At 46.2% G+C, this 23,001-nt stretch overlaps 1 protein-coding gene across 1 annotated transcript in view; it reads right to left on the bottom strand.

The window, feature by feature from the left end:
* Positions 1-373: 373 nt before the first annotated feature.
* Positions 374-23,001, bottom strand: part of PGL1 (6-phosphogluconolactonase 1) — a 61,709-nt gene continuing 39,081 nt past the window's right edge. The window contains exon 3 of the mRNA XM_086526307.1: positions 374-1,027. Coding sequence (XP_086382433.1) covers positions 560-1,027 — 468 coding nt within the window. The 3' untranslated portion in view covers positions 374-559. The remainder of the gene's footprint in view (positions 1,028-23,001) is intronic.

Raw genomic sequence — 23,001 nt, 5'->3', positions numbered from 1 at the left:
CTTATTGCTTAGCGATATTGCCTCATGTTGCATGCGCAAAGATGAGCCTGTGGATGATGTGGCCAACATTTCCCTTCATCCACTCCTCCCTACCAAATTCTGACCACTCAATAAGAAATGGAGGCCAGAGTGACTATCCTCTGACATTCCAAGTAGCTTACACAATATCATAGTCACATGACATTTGACAAGGACAAAAAGTCCTTGTTACTCGAGCCTGAGAGTGATCATAAGCTGTAAATAAAAGGCATCACTGAAACTACCTGGTGGCACACAGCCCCCATAGCCAGATTTACCTATGAAGGGAAAGTGCAAGTTCCACACTCATGGTAGTCATCCACAAGACAGTATGCCCATCAGCTCCAATGGTGGACAATACGAAGCAGAATCATATGATTAGAAGCAGACACTTGACTCCAGCTTTTTATTTTCCTTCAAAACTGTGTATTTAGACTGATTGCTCTTTATTTCTAAGTTCTAACAAGCAACAAATGCGAAAAGTACACTAAGGCCTTCGCCAAATACAACCGCTGTTCTAAATTGCTGCCTGAGCAAAACCTCAAAGCTTAGAAGCTGCAGGTTTGTCTAAAAACCACACCAGACTCCCCTCTGTTGGAAACACCATTTGCACAGGCAAAACACCAGGAGCCTGCAAATCCCCAAAAGCCTTCTCGAGCACATCAGCCTTGTTCGCTCCAGTGAGTACCATCGCAATATTGGCAGCAGAATTTAACACAGGAAAGGTGAATGTGATTCTCTCAGGAGGAGGCTTAGGGGAGTCCTTAATGGAGGCTATCCATTTCTCTTTTTCATGAGTCAAAGGATGACTTGGAAATAAGGATGCAACGTGCCCATCTGGCCCCATTCCAAGTAATATAAGGTCAAACCTTGGGCAGTCAGAACTTGTAGAAACGTCCACAATTCGAGTCTTGACTAGTTGCCTCAAACCAAACTCATAGTCTTCTGCAGCACCATCTGCAGACATGGCATCGTTGATGGAGTACACTTGGCCAGGGATTATTGGAACCTGCAACCAATGAACATAGTCATGATGCATCACACATTTGCAGCAACAAGCGAAAACTGTTTTAATTGACCATGGGCTTGGGTATGGAGCCAAGTACACAGTATAAGGTTCTTCTTTGTTTTGCAACATAAAATTTGTTTGAGCCACTCTTTTGCCACCATGTACAATTATTTTGAATAAAAACAAGTGACAGCTGCTTTAGCCTTTTTTGCCACCATGTACCAAACTTACGAACTGTGGGAGAAAATGGAAACAAACACATGCCATATGCTAATGTGAGCTATAACTCATAGTTTTTTATGTTGACTAAGGCAGAGTTCACTTTGAGTTGATTATGTCTGGTCTCTACTAAACGATCCAAAAAATAAAAGTCCAGAATAACAATGTAGCCTTAGCTTTTCCACTAAAAATTCCAAGATTCGTGACAATGCTCACAAAATTTTCCCTCACAACACAGTTGAGCTTGTCAAAATTTGAGAAAATCCATACTATTGTATTGTTCAAAAAGTTAGAGCAACCCTTAAAGGCACATTCTGCATTTTATGATAAAGAACTTTTTCTTTTCAAACAATATTTTGTCTCCTTCAAAAATAGTAAGCCAGTAATTTTTATCTGTTGCCTTTACAAACCGGTTATTCATGTTTTCCTACAAATGTTAGCAATTCATGTTTTTAAAAAGCACATTCTACATTTTATGATAAATAACTTTTTTTTTCAAACAATATTTGGTCTCCTTAAAAAATAGTAAGCCAGTAATTTTTATTTGTTGCCTTCACAAACCCGTTGAAAAAGTCTGGAATCAGCTATCTGTTAAAGAAGTGGGTAATTGCATCCTCATATCTGAAGGCACTATGGCCCAGCTGTACAAGTCCTCCTGAAAAGCCACTGATATCAAAAGCTGGTGCCCCAAAAGATCTATTAAGTCAATGCTTTCATAATGGCCGAAAAACAGCCCGCATCCATGCTGCCTCGTCACCAATGACAATCTCTCCATCAACAAAAATGAGTGATCTGCAATAGACTGCTTGAAACTAATCTTCATCAGGAACCTGCTTATCTTCTCACACCATGCTCTAGGTGTCTGCTTCAAACCATGAAGTACACATACAGTGCGGAAAATCAGGATGCGCATAACCTTCAAGCTATGTCATGTAAGCTTTCTCTTGCAAGTCACCATTCAAAAACGCATTTTTGACATCCATCTGCCACAAGTTCCAACCATACAAACTCACCATGGCTATCACCATTCTCGCTATTGTCATCTTTGCAATTGAACTGAATGTCTCATCGTAGTCAAGACCTACTGTTTTGTAACGTTTAGCAACCAGCCTTGCCTTGTATCTTTTCACACTACCATTTGACTTGCACTTCACTTGAATCAATTGCTTTCTTTCCAACTGGAAGGCGAACCAAATGCCAAGTGTCATTCTTGACAAGAGCATCGATCTCTTCATCCATGCCTGGTTCCCCTTCCACCTTTCCAATTGCCTCTTGAAAATGTGTGGGATCTTTATGTTGCACATGAGAAACCCTATATGCATAGTGCATACGATTATAACCATCGTATGTCAATCTATCCATTAGATAGCGTGCCCTTTATGACCTTAATTGTAGTGCACTCTTCTCTTCAACTCTTGCATGTGGGGGAACATACTTCTCAACATTTTTAGTGCCAAATCTTCTCACATGAGGCAAATCATGCTCTTCATCAACACTTTCATCTCCATACTCTCTTCAAACACTTTTTTCTTTCAATGTCATATTGCGTAAACGATCACTCCATGTATTCACACTTTCTGTACTCTCTTCTGACATTTTTGGTCCTAAAACATTTCGTGTAGATGGGTACTAGTTCATCAATAGCGTGACAAGCATCTTTTTTTTTCGAGAAAAAGATCCTTGTATTAGTTAATGAAACTGCCCATAGGGCTACAGCCACCTCTACTAGAGAGGGCAACAACAATCATAAGGGGAGACTCCCCCAATGAAAAAACAGCATATGTACAATGAGGCTAAATCAAGAAATGGGAGGGAAGAGCCACACAGGTAGACGGTAGTGCCATCTGAGCCCACCCGGACCATGGTGAAGAAAGAACCAGGGCGCCAGAGTCGAAGGAAAGCCTCTCTACGCTCCCGTATGCGGTCGGAGCTGCCCTGGAGTCTCTCGAACTGAAACCGGCCCGTAGGGCGGTAGGCGTTGGCTTTCACCCGAAATTCTTTACTTTAAACACACACACAGAGCACTTTGTAAAAGAGACCTGTAACGGGAATTAACACTTAATCACAAACACGGCTCGGAAGCTAGAATGCTCCGAGCAGACGCCGACAACCTGTAGGCCCCAAAATTGGCGCCCCTTTCGGTATTTCTTTATTCTTTAGGAGGGTAAATTACAAGGTAAGGTCCTGGGAATCCTTCACGTGTATCCACCTAGATACCATTTGATTTGGCCAAATTTCGACAGCATAACAACCCCAAAACTTGCGTGAAACCAATTCCTCTGCTGAAACTCGCTTGCACTGGCGTATACCCTCTGATTCCTGTCCAAAAACAGTAAATTCAGCACGCTGTATTTACTGGTTTTTGCCCTGTTTTCAGCCCTAAACAGTCCCCTAACTGTCCTTTGGCAGTGGGGCACGGTTCCCAATGATCCTGGCGTCCGTACGACTGAAAAACAGTGAATTTACAACGCATACACAGCGCTGATTTTGCACCTGTTCGGTGAGGTTATGACCCTCACCAGTGCCTGCTTTGGAGCAGCAGCTAGCTACCCCTGTTCCTGCTCAAGGAGGCTCTTGCCTCAGCACAAAAGCATGAACCCACACAACTGTACATCAGTCAAATGAGTAGCCCTCTTGTGGGGCATCACATAACTGCACGTAGGGGAGAGAGAGAGCAGTGTGTAGTGTGCAGGGCATCACTCCTAGCACCACACTGTACATGAGAGGGAAAGAAAGCACTCCATAGCTCTTAACCTGTGACAGGTTGCAAATGAGGCCTCTCCCAGCATAAAAATCAGCGCCCATTTTTTTGCAAGAGGCAAGTGCATGAAAAGTTGACACTTGGCGCATTTACAAGCATTTTCCCGTTTCGGGTTCGCCGCTTAAAAATATCCCAACCGACGCGTCAGTTGACTTCGCGGCAGAGTTATAAAGTGTTCCCCTAGTCATACCGGAGGTAATGACACGAACACATTTCACGGCCCAAAATAGCAGTTCCCTAAATTTTAGGAGATGCTTCCGTTGGGCTCCCACTGGTCTTCTGACCATCTATCCTCATTGGAGCCGCATCCAAAAGTGCAATGTGGCCCAACTGTCGGATACTTTTTGTTGGTAGTCCCACCTTGACTTTACGCCTTAATTGAGTTCACTTCCTAGTATCCACCAACTTGCTAAGTGTGACGGGGGGACCTATATGATCTTGCTCTGAGCCTAGACATCCTCTTACCATACGAATTCCAGTGCCGACCACTTCCCGTCTGCGGGTGAATCTACCGTTCACATTGGCCATACAATGTCCGACCATTTGCTACTTCAAAAAGAGGGTCTCAAAACAAATAAAATAAACCCCATTGGAAAGAAACCAACAACCAAGGTTAGCAGTTGCCACATCTCTGTGACATGGTTAATAACTGCCACGTCCTCGTGACATACCCCCCTCTTGAAATCGCAAACGTCCTCGATTGCATACCATAAATACACGCCATTGATGATCTTGTGCTATTAACACTCTTTTATCATCGCATGTATCCGCAAGAAAGGTCGTAACATACATAGATACAAATGACTTAATGAGGCCTTCATACTTTTGCCATTTCCATCTATGGCACTGAATTCATATGTACATTTGATGTACTAGCTCTATCATTACCCCTCCTTTGCACACGTTGGGTTGGGGCATAAGTAGGCTGTAACCCAAAGGCTTCAAGGTAGAGCTGCAATACATTTGGTGACTCTGACAGTTCATGCTCTTCCATCCACTTTGCATCCATAGGCGGATAGTTCTTGAACTTCACCAAATAACGTCTTGCAACTTGTCCTTTAAATTTTCTGTCCTTATGTGCCAAAACTTGCTCAGGTACCAGGATCTCATCAAGTTCCTCAACTTCTGGCTGATCCTCAACTGGCATATCTTCTGGCACATCACCCACGAAGGGTCTTAGAAGACTCACGTGAAACGCATTATGAATCTTCCACGCATCAGGCAGTTTCAGCCTGTAAGCCACATCGCTGATCTTGTCAAGCACTTGAAAAGGCCCATAGTATCGCATGCTGAGCTTAGGAAACAGTCGTTCCTTGCCCTTCATCTTCTTTAACCTTGCCTTTTCGAACCTTAAGAGAACCCAATCACCAGGTGATAGTAGCAATTCACGACGGTGACGATCAGCAGCCTTTTTCTATTTTGCCTGAGTCTTCTCCAAGGCAACTTTAATCTTCTTATACATCTCATCCATGTTCTCAACATATCGATCTGCCTCAAAGATCTTGTCCTTTGTATGCAAAATGGGAGGAACCTTTTTGCCGCCTTCAACAATTTCAAAAGGTGCTTTGCCAGTAAACGAATGCACCGTATTATTGTACGCATACTCAAGCATAGGCAAATACTGTTCCCACTTGCCCTTATTATCTGACACATAGCATTTCAACAGAATTGGCCTCTTCTGACTGTCCGTCAGTTTGTGGATGAAACGAAGACGAAAACTTGAGCGTAGTGCCCATGTTCTCAAACAATCCTCTCCAGAACAAACTGGTCATGCGAGGATCACGATCACTGATAATCGATTGTGGCATACCATGGTACTTAAACACATTGTACATGAACAAGCGTGCCATCTGATCAGATTTTATCTTCTTCCTGACAGGGATAAAATGGGCTTGCTTGCTGAACCTACAGATAATGGTCCATATACCATCATTCCCTGTTGGCGTCCTTGGAAGATCAAAGATAAAGTCCATAGCAATGCTTTCCCATGGCTTATCCGGAATCGGCAGTGGTTGTAACAACCCTGGTGCCTTTTGCCTGTCAAACTTGACCTTTTGCCAAACTATGCATGCTCGCACAAAGGCATCCACATCTCTCCTCAAGGTAGGCCAATAGAAGAACGTCTCTACCGCTTTAACTGTTGCATCAATGCCACGATGCCCTGCATACGGTGGGACATGACTCTCTTCCATGACCTTATGTCGCAGTGGCCTAGTGACACAAAGTCTGCCATGCATCATCATAAAACCATCTCTGAGGAGGTAGTGCTCGTGATGTTGCCCCTCTTGTAACTCTTCAAAGATCCTTGCAAAATCTTCATCAGCAGTATATTGTTCCTTCATGTCATCTAACTCATGATGATAAGGAATTGACACAACTGAAATTTGTGGCTTTCTTGATAACGCATCAGCCACAACATTCTTCTTGCCTTCCACATGCATAATCTGGAAGTGGAACATGGAAAGAATGTTTGCCCATCGCATATGCTTTTCGGATAACTTTGACTGTATCAAGAAGTATCGCAAGGTCTGATGATCTGTTTGGACAACAAAATCAGCACCTAAGAGGTAGTGCTTCCAGCTAGAAAGCGCATGAATCACGGCCAAGAGCTCTTTCTCATACACTTGCATAGTCCTCTCTGGCCCTTGCAAAATTCGGCTTTCATAGGCTACTACCCGTCCATCTTGCATTAGCACTGCTCCGATGCTACTGCCACACGCGTCACACTTGACCACAAATGACTTCCTGAGATCTGGCAAAACAATAACTGGATCTGAAGTCAACTTTTCCTTTAAGAGACTAAAAGCTGAAATCTCTTTTTGGGTCCATCTGAAAGTGACCTCTTTCTTTTGCAATGCGTGAAGAGGCGATGCTATCTCTGCAAAATTTCTGATAAACCTTCTATAGTAGGAACACAATCCCAAGAAGCTTCTGACATCGTGCACAGTCTTCAAGTCTGGCCATGTCTTGATAGCTTCGACCTTTGCGGGATCCATTCTAACACCATCCTTTGAGACTATGTGGCCCAGAAAGTGGATCTCTTCGAGGAAGAATTCACTTTTCTTAGGATTGACAAGTAACCTGTGACTGCGCAACTCTTCGAACACAATGGTCAAGTGCCGCCTATGCTCCTCTTCATTCTTCGAATACACAATCATGTCATCGAAAAATGTTCCAACAAACTGTTGATGCGAGCGGAAAATCCGGTCCATCATTCTGTTGAACGTGGCAGGAGCATTTGTTAGCCCAAACGGCATCACTAGAAACTCATAAAGACCAAATGTCGTTCTAAACGCAGTCTTGTGCACATCCTCTGGGCTTATACGAATCTGATGGTACCCACTCTTAAGGTCTATCTTGCTGAAAATTGCAGCACCCTTTAAACGATCGAGAATATCATCAATGCGAGGAATAGGAAACCTATTCTTGATGGTATTCTTATTCAACGCACGGTAATCAATACACATGCGCCATGAGCCATCCTTCTTCTGCACTAGGAGCACTGGGGAGCAAAAGGGTGAAGAACTAGGCTGAATCAGCCCCTTCTCTAATAACTCCTCAACCTGGCCCATAATCTCTTTCTGCTGCGCCGCACTAACCCTGTAGGGAGGTCTATTTGGTGGGCTACACCCTGGCACCAAATCTATCCGATGGTCCTCAGGTCTCTCTGGCGGCAATTGCGACGGTAATGAATCAGAAAAACAGTCACTAAACTTTTGCAAAAATGCTGACCTTTCTTTATCTAACACAGATAAATTTGACTGATCACTATCTGAGACATCACGTGCAAAAATCAAGTACACAGAAAGATGATTCTTTATTACAGAAGTGATAGCAGAAGCAGATACAATAGGGACTGACTCTCCTTTAAGCTTTACATCCAAGATGTGAGTTTTGCCCCTATGCTGTACAGTGATCTTTTTGTTGTAGGCATCCAAGACTCCATGCACTCGGAACATCCACGGGATCCCCAACAAGGCGTCACAACCTTCCAATGGCATGATGTAAAACTCTTCAGTGTCCACATACGACTGAATATGCAGACGCAGTTTTCCAATGATGGGAGTAACACACTCTGAGTGGCCAGGACATGCCAACCCTGCCTCTGCGGTGTACCCCATCTCTTCAGCTCTGATGCCCAGCTTCATAGCTAACTCTGGTGAGATAAAGTTGGCTTTGGCACCTGGATCAAAGAAGATGAGTGCCGTCTGATCCCTAACTTTACCCCATGCCCTGCATAACTCACTGGCATCTGTGCTGGGCCTGTCACCCACCATGTCTGGCACTAAACCTGCCGTGGGTTTAGGCTTCTTGCCTTTCTGGTCTTCTTTATCCTCTGAGTCAGCTGGCCTTTTCCTTTGTGGACAATTTATAGAAATATGACCAGGCTACTCGCATATAAAGCATTTGTTTTCAGCCATTAGGACCTTCTTTTCCTCGAGCGACTTGCGCACAAAAGGCTTCCTTTTCTGTTTCTTTGCCTGCGCTCCAGAAGTCCCAGCTGAATCCTTGTCTTTGGTGGCCTGTTCTGACCCCTGTGACGCATCAGGAGCCGTTTTCACAAAGGGCTTCTTCGCTGAATTTTTCTTTTGCTGCCCTCCTTTATCACTGCTCGGAAATCCACTGTCCTCTCCTTTCAACAGGGCAAGACCAGGGTTCGCAACTTCCATAAGCTGAGTAAGGGTAGCCACTCTGTTCTTTGTACAGTAGTCACGAAGCCCTTTAGGCAGCCCACAACAATACTTCTCTATCTGCTCTGTCAATGGCACAAATTTGTAGGAGGTCACTGAGAGTAATGCTTTACAAAACCTCCTATTGTACTCCAGCAAGCTCTTACACGAAGCTACCGTAAGCTAGTGCCAATCTGTCAGGACATCAGCTTCAAATTCATTTGATAGCCAAGCAGATGCAAACATTTTCTTGAAGTAAACCCAAGTGGCGGGTGCCTGTCCTTGCATTAACAATGTCGTCCACCATGTAAGCGCATTGTCCTTTAAGAAAGTGGCAGCTTTCCTGACCTTCGAGGCCTCTGTAAAATTCCCTCCCGCATAAGCTGTATCAAACTGCTGGAGGAAAGTGAGTGCCTTTGTCTTATCCTCGAAACCACTGAAGGTACTGAACTTTACCGCTGCACCACCTTCTTTGTAAGCCTTCGGCTTCTCTAGTGCCCCCAAGTTGTCATACGGGATGGTCTGCAACATGGGCACTGTACTAGGCATGATCGGCACGCCTTGGCCATTCACATTTTGCGTAAGAGGTGCGATATCTGGCTGCTGTCCAGAAAAACCAGCCATGCCAAAATGAGCCTGTGGCACCCCAAACTAGCCCTGGTTGCCGTGGAAACCTTGCTGCATGCCGATAGTACCATACATGGGGTTTGGCATGATGCCCTGCATACCCCCGAACACTGTTCCTGGCATGTACGGCTGACTTCCAGACGCATAACCAGCCATACTTTGGAACACTGATCCACCCCCGAAATACCCAGGATGTACCGTGGGTGGTGGAAAAACTGAGTGCATAGCCTGGTATCCAGCTCCCTGTCCATTCAAGACAACATGCTGGCTGTGAAAGGTGGCGGGCTGAACTGGCATAACCTGTGGAATAGGCGTTCTAGCCACCTGTTCAAGCACGGGAGGAACCTGCTTTGGAGCCCCCGACTCCGCAACATGCAAGTGTTCCCTTTCCTCCTGCACCTCATGAAGTACCTGGGCTTGAGCTTCAACAAGCTCCGTACGCGGCGTAGGTTGCCTATTTTGCTGCTGCAGTGGTGGCGCTTGCAAGAATTCCATAAACCTCGGATTCTGCACCAGCTACGAAAAGACATTCACCGCGGCAACTAGCTGAGTCTTAAACGCATCATCCTCAAGTTGCCCTGTCATAAAGCCCTGTACTACTGGAGGGACATTCACGTTGACAGGAAGTACAGACTGACGTGGCCGTGAGCTCTCGCCAATCTCAAAAACCATAGGAATCTCCTGCCTGTCCTTTGGAGAGGAACCCTCTTCCATAATTCCCTTCCCCTTGTCGGCCATAGTGTAATCCCCGCGTTCTTGCACTGTGTGTCTTTACCCTGAACAATCCAGGCTCACTCTTTGAGAAAAAAGTGATTGATGTCCCGGCAATGGAACCATGAAACCGGCCCGTACGGCGGTAGGCGTTGGCTTTCACCCGAAATTCTTTACTTTAAACACACACACAGAGCACTTTGTAAAGGAGACCTGTAACGGGAATTAACACTTAATCACACACACGGCTCGGAAGCTAGAATGCTCCGAGCAGACGCCGACAACCTATAGGCCCCAAAATTGGCGCCCCTTTCGGTATTTCTTTATTCTTTAGGAGGGTAAATTACAAGGTAAGGTCCTGGGAATCCTTCACGTGTATCCACCTAGATACCATTTGATTTGGCCAAATTTCGGCAGCATAACAACCCCAAAACTTGCGTGAAACCAATTCCCCTGCTGAAACTCGCTTGCACTGGCGTATACCCTCTGATTCCTGTCCAAAAACAGTAAATTCAGCACGCTGTATTTACTGGTTTTTGCCCTGTTTTCAGCCCCAAACAGTCCCCTAACTGTCCTTTGGCAGTGGGGCACGGTTCCCAATGATCCTGGCGTCCGTACGGCTGAAAAACAGTGAATTTACAACGCATACACAGCGCTGATTTTGCACCTGTTCGGTGAGGTTATGACCCTCACCAGTGCCTGCTTTGGAGCAGCAGCTAGCTACCCCTGTTCCTGCTCAAGGAGGCTCTTGCCTCAGCACAAAAGCATGAACCCACACAACTGTACATCAGTCAAATGAGTAGCCCTCTTGTGGGGCATCACATAACTGCACGTAGGGGAGAGAGAGAGCAATGTGTAGTGTGCAGGGCATCACTCCTAGCACCACACTGTACATGAGAGGGAAAGAAAGCACTCCATAGCTCTTAACCTGTGACAGGTTGCAAATGAGGCCTCTCCCAGCATAAAAATCAGCGCCCATTTTTCAGCAAGAGGCAAGTGCATGAAAAGTTGACACTTGGCGCATTTACAAGCATTTTCCCGTTTCGGGTTCGCCGCTTAAAAATATCCCAACCGACGCGTCAGTTGACTTCGCGGCAGAGTTATAAAGTGTTCCCCTAGTCATACCGGAGGTAATGACGCGAACACATTTCACGGCCCAAAATAGCAGTTCCCTAAATTTTAGGAGATGCTTCTGTTGGGCTCCCACTGGTCTTCTGACCATCTATCCTCATTGGAGCCGCATCCAAAAGTGCAATGTGGCCCAACTGTCGGATACTTTTTGTTGGTAGTCCCACCTTGACTTTACGCCTTAATTGAGTTCACTTCCTAGTATCCACCAACTTGCTAAGTGCGACGGGGGGACCTATATGATCTTGCTCTGAGCCTAGACATCCTCTTACCATACGAATTCCAGTGCCGACCACTTCCCGTCTGCGGGTGAATGTACCGTTCACATTGGCCATACAATGTCCGACCGTTTGCTACTTCAAAAAGAGGGTCTCAAAACAAATAAAATAAACCCCATTGGAAAGAAACCAACAACCAAGGTTAGCAATTGCCACATCTCTGTGACATGGTTAATAACTGCCACGTCCTCGTGACACGAACTGTCCCTGCCAACAGTACCTGACTGCGTGTCACATGTGTCCGTCTGTAAAGAGCTGACACGCCTCTGATTCAGGCATCTGAGAAGCCCATCCTACATAGAGTGCCCTCCAAAAAGTCCCAGTCAACTCTATCATAGGCCTTCTCAAAATCGAGAAGAAGTATCACCAGATCCTCACCGTGGAGTTGAGCAAGGACAGACGCCTCCCAAAATGTAAAGATGTTGTCAAGGGTACTACGCTCCTTGACAAAACCTGTCTGTGTCCCATGTATAATGCTCTCTAGAGGTGGCTGAATCCTCAAACTCAAAGCCTTGGCAAGAATTTTGTAGGCTGAGTTGAGGATGATGATGGGCCGCCACTGTCGAATCTCATCCAAGGAGCCACCCTCCTTGGGGATGAGGTAAATTAGACCCTCACTCATGCTGTCAGGCATCTCTCCTGCGTGCAGGATATACTGAAAAGCGCTGCAAAGATTTGAGCCAAGCACTAAAGAAAAAGCTGGGAGTCAAACCATCCTCGCCTGGACAACTAATACGGGGAAGTGCTCTGAGGGCCGCGTGGAGCCCCTCTAGCTGAAGAGGCAGCTCAAGCCTCTGGCGCATCTCCTCAGTCACAAGACAAGGCATTTGTGCCCAAACCTGCTATTGTATGCATCCTGACGCTCTGACTGAGGCTTTGCTGACAACAGGTCAAGGTAAAAGTCGGTGGCAACTACTTGCATGTCCTCTGGCTCTAAAGCCACTGATCCGTCAAGCCTCCTGAACTGGCTGACATTAGTATGCGTATGTCGGGGTCCCACTGTCTCAAAGAAAGCCCCTGTCACTCTATCACCCACATGGTCCACTGAGATGCCTGTCGATGGAAAGCAAACTCATCGCGCCTCTCCTCTGTGCTGGCAAGCTCTTGGCGAGCCTGCTGCAACTGCTCCTCCAACCAAGGACTGTCTGGATGCTGCTCTTGCATCCTCTGCAAGGAAGTGACGCCCCGTCGAATACGCTGCTCCTCCTCTCTCGCTACAGCCAGGTGGGCCATGGACTCCTAAAGAAATAGCCGACTAAGCTGAGCAAGTCCAGAGGCCACTTTGTGAGCAAGAGAGTCTTGCATGTCTAAGCCCTCTGTCCAAAGAGCTACCACTCGCTCTCTGAGCGCAGAGTCCAGCAAAACCCTCTAAAGGATACGTAGCATCGTGCTCCCCCTCCTCTGTCTATCTGTCACTGTGAGGATCACTGGTGCATGGTCCAAAAAAGAAGTCCCAGCCAGAATGCAAACTGTCTCACCCAAGTCACAGAAGCGGTCACTAGTATAGAAGCGATCTATCCGAGATAGATTCAGTCCTCCCACTCTGCGGTCCGAACGAGAAAAGGCCACGTTGTCTGGGGGCCTCACAAAGCTAGAATGTTGCCACACATTTGAAACCCGCAGAGCCATACATAACCTCTCCCAAGCTACCAGCTCAACTCCATGCACAGTAGTATGGCTACCTCCAATCTTGTCAGAGGGGTCCTCCAACATGTTGAAGTCACCCCCAATGCACCATTGCTCTGCCTGCGACAGAGACTCTAAAATTTTGAGACCAAAACTCTGCACGTGCAGCCTAACCTACTTATTTACTGGTACAAGGGATGCTCAAAAGCAGAGGCCCAAAAGCAGTAATCCAAAAGCTTCTCAAAAATAAAGCAACTGAGCCCAAAAGCTGCCAATTCAGCCAGCAATTTTCCGGAAATCCGTACGCTCTGCCACGCCAGCAAGTCAACGCAAAAAGCATCAGATTTTACGGAGCATCCATACAGTACTGCCACGTCAGCCTACGCCGCATTTTGCAGGCTTGTACCCTGCTGCTGCCAGTCTAAGTGAGTGTGTCTGGGCATGCCACGTCACCAGTTTGTGACACCGCATGCTATCGAGAGGCCACTGTGCAACTCCCAACTGCAATCGCTCTGTGTGTCACCAGCCACTGGAACAAGGTAACTCTCCTCGATTGTCGATTGTCCCACAACCGCACGCGAAAGTCTGCTAGAAATTCTGCCGCGAGGCCCTCCTCTTGCCAATGGGTCGCTGCAGCAAGCCGAGCCTCTCTCCGAGCTGTCGGTATGTGACGCCCCAGCCGAGCTGTGTACTGAAAAAAGGGGTCCCAGGGTAGTCAGCTGGCGCAAAGGAGTCTCACCAGAACCACTCCCTTGGGTCGCATTGTAGCCGTGTCAAAGGCCGGCTCTCCCATGCCCAAAGCCGCCAATGTCCTGTCTCTAGAGCAGTAGGTTCGGGGTCGATGACACAGGTCCTCCCACTTATGCCCACTACTCGAATCCTCTAGAAGCAGCACTCAACCACCTTGGGTGCCTCGACAGGGACGCCGAGGAGACGACCCTCTCTCTGTACCTCAAAGAACAAGCAAGAGCCCGAGTCTGAGCTCGCCCTCACTGCTATGAGGACCTCTAGTCGCGTGAAGGCCCCCATCCAACAAGGAGCTGACAGCTCCAAAGGGATGAGCCAATCTGCTGATAGAGCCTCGACAATGTCCTGACACATGCTCTCTGCCCCTCTCATGCCCTATAACTGTGTGCTATGAAGCTCCTTTGGAAGACCTGTAAACTACAACCAGTCCCTAGGCGAAATGGGCTGGCCCCTTTGCTATGGGGCCCCAAGAGATGTGGTCGGCTCCCAAACATGTGGTGCAACCGGGCCGTAGGGCAGTAGACTTTGGCTTTCACCCGAAACTTTACACTTTAGGACACAGAGAAATTTTGCAAATAAAACCTGTAACTGGAATTAACACTTCAAACACACACAACTTGGAAGCTAGAGCGCTCCAAGCAAACGTCGACAACCTGTTGGCCCTATTCTTATAAAAGAGGGAATAAAACTTGCGTTTTCCTCCGACCTGTGCCGCATAATCCGGGCTGAAAAAGACCTGTTCTGGCCCGATTTCAGCAACATAACTAAACTAGGAAACTCATAGACAAAATCCCCACGCAATGGATGACTTTCCCGGGCTTTACAAAACCTGGCGAGAATCTGCAGCACGCTGAATTCTCTGTTTTCTGCCCTGAAAATGCACCAGATCACCTATTTAATGATCCCCTCGCTTCCTAGGACCTCCTGGGGGTATTAGGGACCAAATAGGGCTGAAACCCTAAACGTGCAATTTTACACAGCAGGCTGTAATTTCCTGTCTTGGGCTCTGTTTCGCGAGCTGAACACATCCGTAGCGAGCCCTCGTACTCCCACACTTGTTGGGCTACTTGCCCTCTGAATCGGACAAGGATTTTCGCTCCGAATCCACCTGTACCTACGGGGGATTAGCAATTAGCTAATCCAGTACCTGGACAAGAGGCTCTTGCCTCGGCATACGCGATGAACCCACGTAACTGTACATACAGATGAGTAGCCCTCGAGCGGGCATCACGATTCTGTATTCAAAGGGGGGGAGAGGTGTGCGAGAGCGGAATCATCGCACTACATAGTGCAAGGGAGAAAGCAAGCTTTCCATTAAAGCTTCATCACCTGCACCAACTACTCACACACACTCTATAGGTCACACTGAGTCAAATCAGCCTCCTCTCTCAAAATGGGCGCCTCCTCTTCATGGAAGCTAGGAAAACTGCTCTAGAGCCGCCATGTGTCCAGTTTGCCTCTTTTGAGTTAATTTCGTAGTTCCCAATGACTTAAAAGTGTAGCGAGGGGCCTAAATGACTTTGAACTGAGCCTAGACACCCTTTTACTGCTCGGATTCCAGTGCCGGTCAGCCCGACCAACTCGTGGCGACGAGGCCTTCCCATCTGCCGTGAAACTCTTGGCCGTCTGCCGTTTCACACTGTCCATACAATGTCTGGCCATTTGCAACTTCAAAAAGAGGGTCCCAAAAATTAAATAAAAATCATTGGAAAGAAACCAACAACTAAGGTTAGCAGTTGCCACGTCCTCGTGACATACCCCCCTCTTGAAATCGCATACGTCCTCGATTGCATGCCATATATACATGGCATTGATGATCTTGTGTTGTTAGCACCCTTTTATCATCGCATGTACCCGCAAGAAAGGTCATGACACATAGATACAAATGACTTAATGAGACCTTCATACTTTTGTCATTTCCATCTATTATAGGCATAGTTACAGGGGAACGCCCTTTTAGGGGGGGGGAGAACGCCGGAACGGCATTCCGGGATCCAGTCAAGCCAAGGAACGTTTCGGAACGGCTGGCCGTTTCGGACAAGCAGTTGATACAGGAGCGGATGGCGGCGGTCAAACTTTCAGATTTTGTTCTTGTGAGCCAAATTTTCAGGTTTTGGTTTTCTATCTTGTAAGCCTTTGGCTTATAAAATGCCCCACCCCTTGCCTTCACAATGCACACAAGGCTCAAGCTTTCAAGGGCCAAGCCTCAAGCTCTATCCTCTCGAGTCTTGACTCTCAAGCTCTAGCCTCTTTCAAGATCTCAAGTCTACATAGTAGAAGCTCTCTCCCTATCTCTCTCGAGCTCTCCCTCTCTCTCTCCCCCTCTCTCCCTCTCAAGCTCTCGAGTCTACACAGCACACGTCGTGCCACGTTTGCCATAATAATGTTGAATGGTCTTCAAATCTAGGTTTTTGTGAGTATTAGAGTCAAAGGAATCAAGGACTTTCATCATTTGTCTCACATCTTTGGCTTCATGCGGCTTGTCCAGCATCCGGTACTGAGTGTAAGGTGCAGCGGAAATGAATGTTGACTTTGCCCAAGAAGAGTGCTCCAAACTGTGCTCAAGGGTTCCTTTTACTTAGGGAAGGGAGAGCCTTCCGTTCCTTTAGTGAGAGTGCAATGATCACAAACAAAGTGAATGCTGCTATGAATGAAGGTGCTGAGAGAGAGAGAGAGAATACAACAACCGACGGTTCTCAAACCCTCCTCCAAGGGCCCCCCTCTCTATGGCGAGAGAGGTCTATGCTATTGATTGCCCAAATCTGGTACAATGGTCTAGATGCAATGGACTTGCCGACGATGTCGATGACAATGATGACGACGACGAGGATGGGCTGAAATCTGAAAATGCTAGGGCTGAAATCTGTAAATGCTAACGTTCTGCTGAATTCTGACACTGTGTCGACGAGGACGGCGATGGAGATGGCGACAACACGACGACGATACGCTGCAAACGCAAATACTGAAATCTGTGGGCAGCGGGCTGAATCTGAAAACGTTGGCTGACTCGACGGTACGTCGAGGATCTGTTGTGGGTAGGTGAGATCTGCGAGGCTAGGGGCTGAATCTGCGGTGTCTAAGTGCTGAAAACTAAAAACGCTGATGCCCTGGGGCCGATCTGCGCCGGAAACTGCAAAATGCTAGGCAAGGTCTGTAACTGAAAAACGCCAAGTGATCTGTAGCAAAAACACCAAGGCTGATCTGCAACCTGAAAATGCTATGCTGAATCTGTTGGCTGGAAATGCTAGGGCCTCCTAGCGGTCTTGCTGAGAAGGGAATTGCAAGTTGCTGGAACTTCTTCTGCCTCTTCTACCAGAAAGTGCTAGCACTAGGTTTCTTATATAGTGACTTAGCAAATTTGCCCTACCCAGTTTTTCAACAAAAGTCACTTATTAAATAATAAATGAAAAATGAGTAGATTGGGAAAATGGGTTCTGTGCATTGTAAAATGCTCATGATGGGTACTGAATGTCATGCTGATGATCATGCTGTGGTCAACCAGAGGATATGCAACTACTCTAAGTGCCTGGACATGCACAGCCTGCGCACAGGCTCACAAAGGTGCCAGAACACTTCCTAAGCTGACCTGAACCCTAAACCTGAAGTAGCTTGTCCACATGCACATAGGGTTAGATGTGCACGTGACATCCCCTCCTTTTCAAAGTGAGGTATTGGTACCGAACTGTATGGCTTCCTTGTAGTCCGCCAACAACTATGGGTAATCTCTAAAAAACTCTTCGCCGGCCCACTCTGATGCGTGGGGTCGTGCGATACTTGTACTTCATGAAGGTCTGCAATGCTTGCTTCTTTGGGCCGCGCCGAAAGCGACACAAAGTGATATGTCGCTACTTCAATGCTCCAACTTCGGCTATGGACGTAGGTCCACCTTCTGCAAGAATCTCCAAGGAGGAAAATTCCTAAAACCATTTCCGACATAAAATCATAATCATACCCATTCCATGTAGAGTAACGTGAAAAATACAATGATTGTGTATGCAATGCAGATGAACAAAGTGACGGAGTGTCACACCATTCATCAAACACACACAACGAGTGAGATCGAATCTTGACTTGTCGACCTAAACCTATCAACTGTAACAAATCACAACGGAAATGCCGATGCTTGATGGACAATATTTCTTATGCTCTTTCTGAGACTGTGTCATGCTAAGGAAGAGACCAAGGAAGAGACATGTAAAAGCGATTGACCAAATGGACAATCGGGAAACAATGTGAATTCCTTGAATGCAAACTTTTTTCCTTTTCAAGAGAGATCCGCATACATCCGTGCTCATCTATAAGTGAGTCATGTGCATCGTACAATACGGCATGCCTGTGAAAAGGGAACACGTAAAGAGGGTGACGAAAATACAAGAAACCTTCGGGAATGAAACACTCGAACAATGCGTGCTGACTAATCATGCGAACACACAATACTTCTTGAGTGGGTTCTTTGGACCTCGACTCGAGAGCCAAGATCGAATCTGCGTAATTTATCGTACCTGCAATGAGGTTAGCTTCACTAGAAAAATCATCATCTAAACCATCATCCTTGTGAACAATCACATCTCTATGAGAAGGTGGGATCTGCGAGGTTTGGGGGTTCTACTACGGAGTTTGATTGCTGAAAACTGAAAACTGAAAACACTGATAGCCGATGAACTGCCAAAACACTGGGCTGCTCCAAAAACGCTAGGGCTGAATTGGGGTCTGCTGCAGAAACGCTAGGTAAACTGCTAGAATTTGCTACCACCAAGCTTCTCCTGCTGTCTGCAAAACGCTGGCTGATCTTGGTGAAAAACGCTAGGCTCTTCTTTGGTCTGTTGGCTGAAAACGCTATGTCTCGTGCCGGGGGGTCTTGCTGAGAAGGTGCGTTGTCGAACACGCGGTTCCTGTTGTCTCTTCTGCAAGAAAGTGCTAGCGCTAGGGTTTTCTAATATACATGCTTGTCAAAATTGCCCGACCCAATTTCCCACAAAATACTAAGTGAAAATTGGCTAAATAGGGAAAGTCTCTTGGCTGAAAACGCTATGTCTCCTGTCGGGGGGTCTTGCTGAGAAGGTGCACTGTCGAACACGCGGTCTTTGCTGCCTCTTCTGCCAAAAAGTGCTGGCGCTAGGGTTTTCTTATATACATGCTTGTCAAAATTGCCCTACCCAGTTTCCCACAAAAGTCACTTAAAAATAATAAGTGAAAATTGACTAAAATAGGGAAAATAGGTCTATGCACTGTAAAAATGCTCCTGATGGGTTCTGATGGAAATCTGACGATCATACTATGTACAGCCAGAGGATATGCATCTACTCAAGTGCCTGGTTATGAACGGTCTACAAACAGATTCACAAAAGTGTCGGAACACTTCCTAGGCTAAGCTGATCAAACCATTGTCATGAAGTAGCTTGTCCACGTACACATAGGGTTAGTGACAGCCCCTCCTATTCAAAGTGAGATACTGGTACCAAACTGTATGGCGTCGAGGGAGATCGCCAACAGCGTCTGGAATCTTGGAAAGGACTCTTCACCGACCCACTCTGATGCGTGGGTCGTGCGATACTTGAACTTCATAAAGGTCTGCAACGCTTTCTTCTTTGGGCCGCACCGAAAGCGACACAAAGTCATCTATGGCTACGTCAAAGCTCCAACTTCGGCTATAGTCGTGGATCTTCCTTCTTCAAGAATCTCCGAGGATAAAAATTCCTGAAACCACTTTCAACGCAAAAACATGAACATACCCATTCCATGTAAAGTGACTAAAAAAAGACTATTCTTTCAAAAAAACTGTGCATGCAATGCAGATTAACAAAGTGACGGAGAGCCAAACCGTTCATCAAACACACGCAAAAATGGGGTCGAATCTTGATTTTCTGATCTAAATCAATCAATTGTGGCAACACACAATGGAAATGCCGATGCTTGATGCTCAATCCTTCTTGTGCTCTTCCGGATACTGCGTCATGCCAAGGAAGAGACATGGAATGTGAATTCCTTCAATGCAAACATTTCTTCTTTTCATGAATAATCCGCATACATCTGTGCTCATTCATAAGTGAATCGTATTCATCGTACAATATGGCATGCCTGTGAAAAGGGATCACATAAGGACGGTGGCTAAAATACAGGACAACATCACGAATGAAACACTCGAACAATGCGTGCTGACTAATCATTCGAACACATAATACTTCCTGTGGGGGTGCTTTGGACCTCGACTCGAGAGCCAAGATCGATTCTTCGTGATCTATCGAATCTGCAACGAGGTTAGCTTCACTAGACAAAGTATCAACTAAACCATCATCCTTGTAAACAATCACATCATTATTCTGCAAATCATCATGCTCGTGAATAATCACATCTTGATCATGCAAATCATCATGCTTATCATTATCATGTAGATCATGTGTATCGTGCTAGGGAGAAGAAAAGACTGAGAGAGTCTCCTTCTCTTGATTCTTTCCAATCTGTGTGAAACCGGCCCGTGGGGCGGTAGGCTTTGGCTTTCACCCGAAATTCTTTACTTTATACACACACAGAGAGAACGTGCAAAGGAAACCTGCGACGGGAATTAACACTTAAGCACACACACAGATCGGAAGCTAGTATGCTCCAAGCAGACGCCGACAACTTGTAGGCCCCAAAATTGGTGCCCCTTTCGCTATTTCTTTATTCTTTAGGAGGGTAAATTACAACGAAGAGTCCTGGGAATCCTTTATCATTATCGAGCTAGATACCACCAGTTTTGGCCAAATTTCCGCAACATAACAGCCCCAAAACTTGCACGAAACCAATTCCCCTGTTGGAACTCTCTTCCATTGGCATAAACCCTTTGATTCTTGCCCAAAAACAGTAAATTCAGCACGCTGTATTTACTGGTTTTTGCCCTGTTTTCAACCCCAAACAGTCCCCTAACTGTCCTCTGCCAGTGGGGCACTATTCCCAATGGTTTTGGCATCCGTATGGCTGAAAAACAGTCAATTTACAGTGCATACACAGCGCTGAAAATGCACCTGTACGGTGAGGTTATGACCATCACCGGTGCCTGCTTTGGATAGCAGTTAGCTACCCCTGTTCCTGCTCAAGGAGGCTCTTGCCTCAGCACAAAGCATGAACCCACACAGCTGTACATCAGTCAAATTAAGAGCCCTCTTGTGGGGCATCACATAACTGCACGTAGGGGGGAGAGAGAGAGAGAGCAGTGTGTAGCGTGCAGGGCATCACTCCTAGCACCACACTGTACATGAGAGGGAAAGAAAGCACTCCATAGCTCTTAACCTGTGAGAAATTGCATAATGAAGCCTCCTCTCTTAAATTTCAGCGCCACTTCTTTTGTAAGAGGCAAGTACATGAAAATTTGCCACTTGGCACGAAACAGACTTTTGCCCGTTTCGGGGTTGCCGCCTAAAAATCTCCCGACTGGTTGTCGGGTTGACTTTGCGGCAGAGTTGTTAAATGTTCCCCTGGTCATACTGAAGGTAATGACGCAAACACATTTCACTGCCCAAAATAGCAGTTCCCTAAGTTTTAGGAAATGATTCCGTTGAACTTCCACTGGTCATCTGACCATCTATCCTCATTGGGACCGCATCCAAAACTGCAATGTGGCCCAATTGTCGGATACTTTCTGTTGGTAGTCCCACCTTGACTTTATGCCTTTATTGAGTTCACTTCCTAGTGTCCACCAACTTGCTAAGTGCAACGGGGGGACCTACATGATCTTGCTCTGAGCCTAGATATCCTCTTACTATACGAATTCCAGTGCCGATCACTTCCCGTTTGCGGGTGAAACTACCGTTCACATTGGTCATACAATGTCCGACTGTTTGCTACTTCAAAAAGAGGGTCTCAAAAATAAAAGAAAAATCATTGGAAAGAAACCAACAACTAAGGTTAGCAGTTGCCACGTCCTCGTGACATAGTTAACAGCTGCCATGTCCTCGTGGCATACCCCCCTCTTGAAATCGCAAACGTCCTTGATTGCATACCATAAATACATGCCACAGATGATCTTGTGCTATCAACACTCTTTTATCATTGCATGTATCCGCAAGAAAGGTCGTACACATAGATACAAATGACTTAATGAGACCTTCATACTTTTGTCATTTCCATCTATGACACTGAATTCATATGTACATTTGATGTACTAGCTCGATTATTACCCATCCTTTGCACACGTTGGGTTGGGGCATAAGTAGGTTGTAACCCAAAGGCTTCAAGGTAGAGCTGCATGACAGTTCATACTGTTCCATCCACTTTGCATCCATAGGCGGATAGTTATGTGCCAAAACTTGCTCAGGTACCACGATCTCATCAAGGTCTTCAACTTCTGGCTGATCCTCGTCTGGCATATCTTCTGGCACATCACCCACGAAGGGTCTTAGAAGACTCACGTGAAACGCATTATGAATCTTCCATGCATCAGGCAATTTCAGCCTATAAGCCACATTGCTGATATTGTCAAGCACTTGAAAAGGCCCATAGTAACGCATACTGACCTTAGGAAACAGTCGTTCCTTGCCCTTCATTTTCTTTAACCTTGCCTTTTCGAACCTTAACAGAACCCAATCACCACGTGATAATAGCAATTCACGACGTTGACGATCAGCAGCCTTTTTCTGCTTTGCCCGAGTCTTCTCCAAGGCAACTTTAATTTTCTTATACATTTTATCCATGTTCTCAACATATCGATCTGCCTCAAAGATCTTGTCCTTTGTATGCAAAATGGGAGGAATTTTTTTGCCACCTTCAACAATTTCGAAAGGTGCTTTGCCAGTGGACGAATGCACCGTATTATTGTACGCATACTCGAGCATAGGTAAATATTGTTCCCACTTGCCCTTATTATCTGAGACGTAGCATTTCAGCAAATCTAAGACTGTAGAATTAGCCTCTTCTGACTGTCCATCAATTTGTGGATGAAACGAAGACGAGAACTTGAGCGTAGTTGGTACTTAAACACATTGTACATGAACAAGCGTGCCATCTGATCAGATTTTATCTTCTTCCTGACAGGGATAAAATGAGCCTGCTTGCTGAACCTACAGATAATGGTCCATATACCATCATTCCCTGTTGGCGTTCCTGGAAGAATAAAGTTCATAGCAATGCTTTCCCATGGCTTATCCGGAATCGGCAGTGGTTGAAACAACGCAGGTGCCTTTTGCCTGTCAAACTTGACCTTTTGGCAAATTATGCATGCTCGCACAAAGG

This window comes from Adiantum capillus-veneris, chromosome 13, assembly GCF_014529385.1.
Source record: "Adiantum capillus-veneris isolate H3 chromosome 13, ASM1452938v2, whole genome shotgun sequence".
Taxonomy (NCBI): domain Eukaryota; kingdom Viridiplantae; phylum Streptophyta; class Polypodiopsida; order Polypodiales; family Pteridaceae; genus Adiantum; species Adiantum capillus-veneris.
The sequence above is the reverse complement of the archived record's forward strand: the minus strand, read 5'-3'. Positions and strand labels throughout refer to the sequence as shown.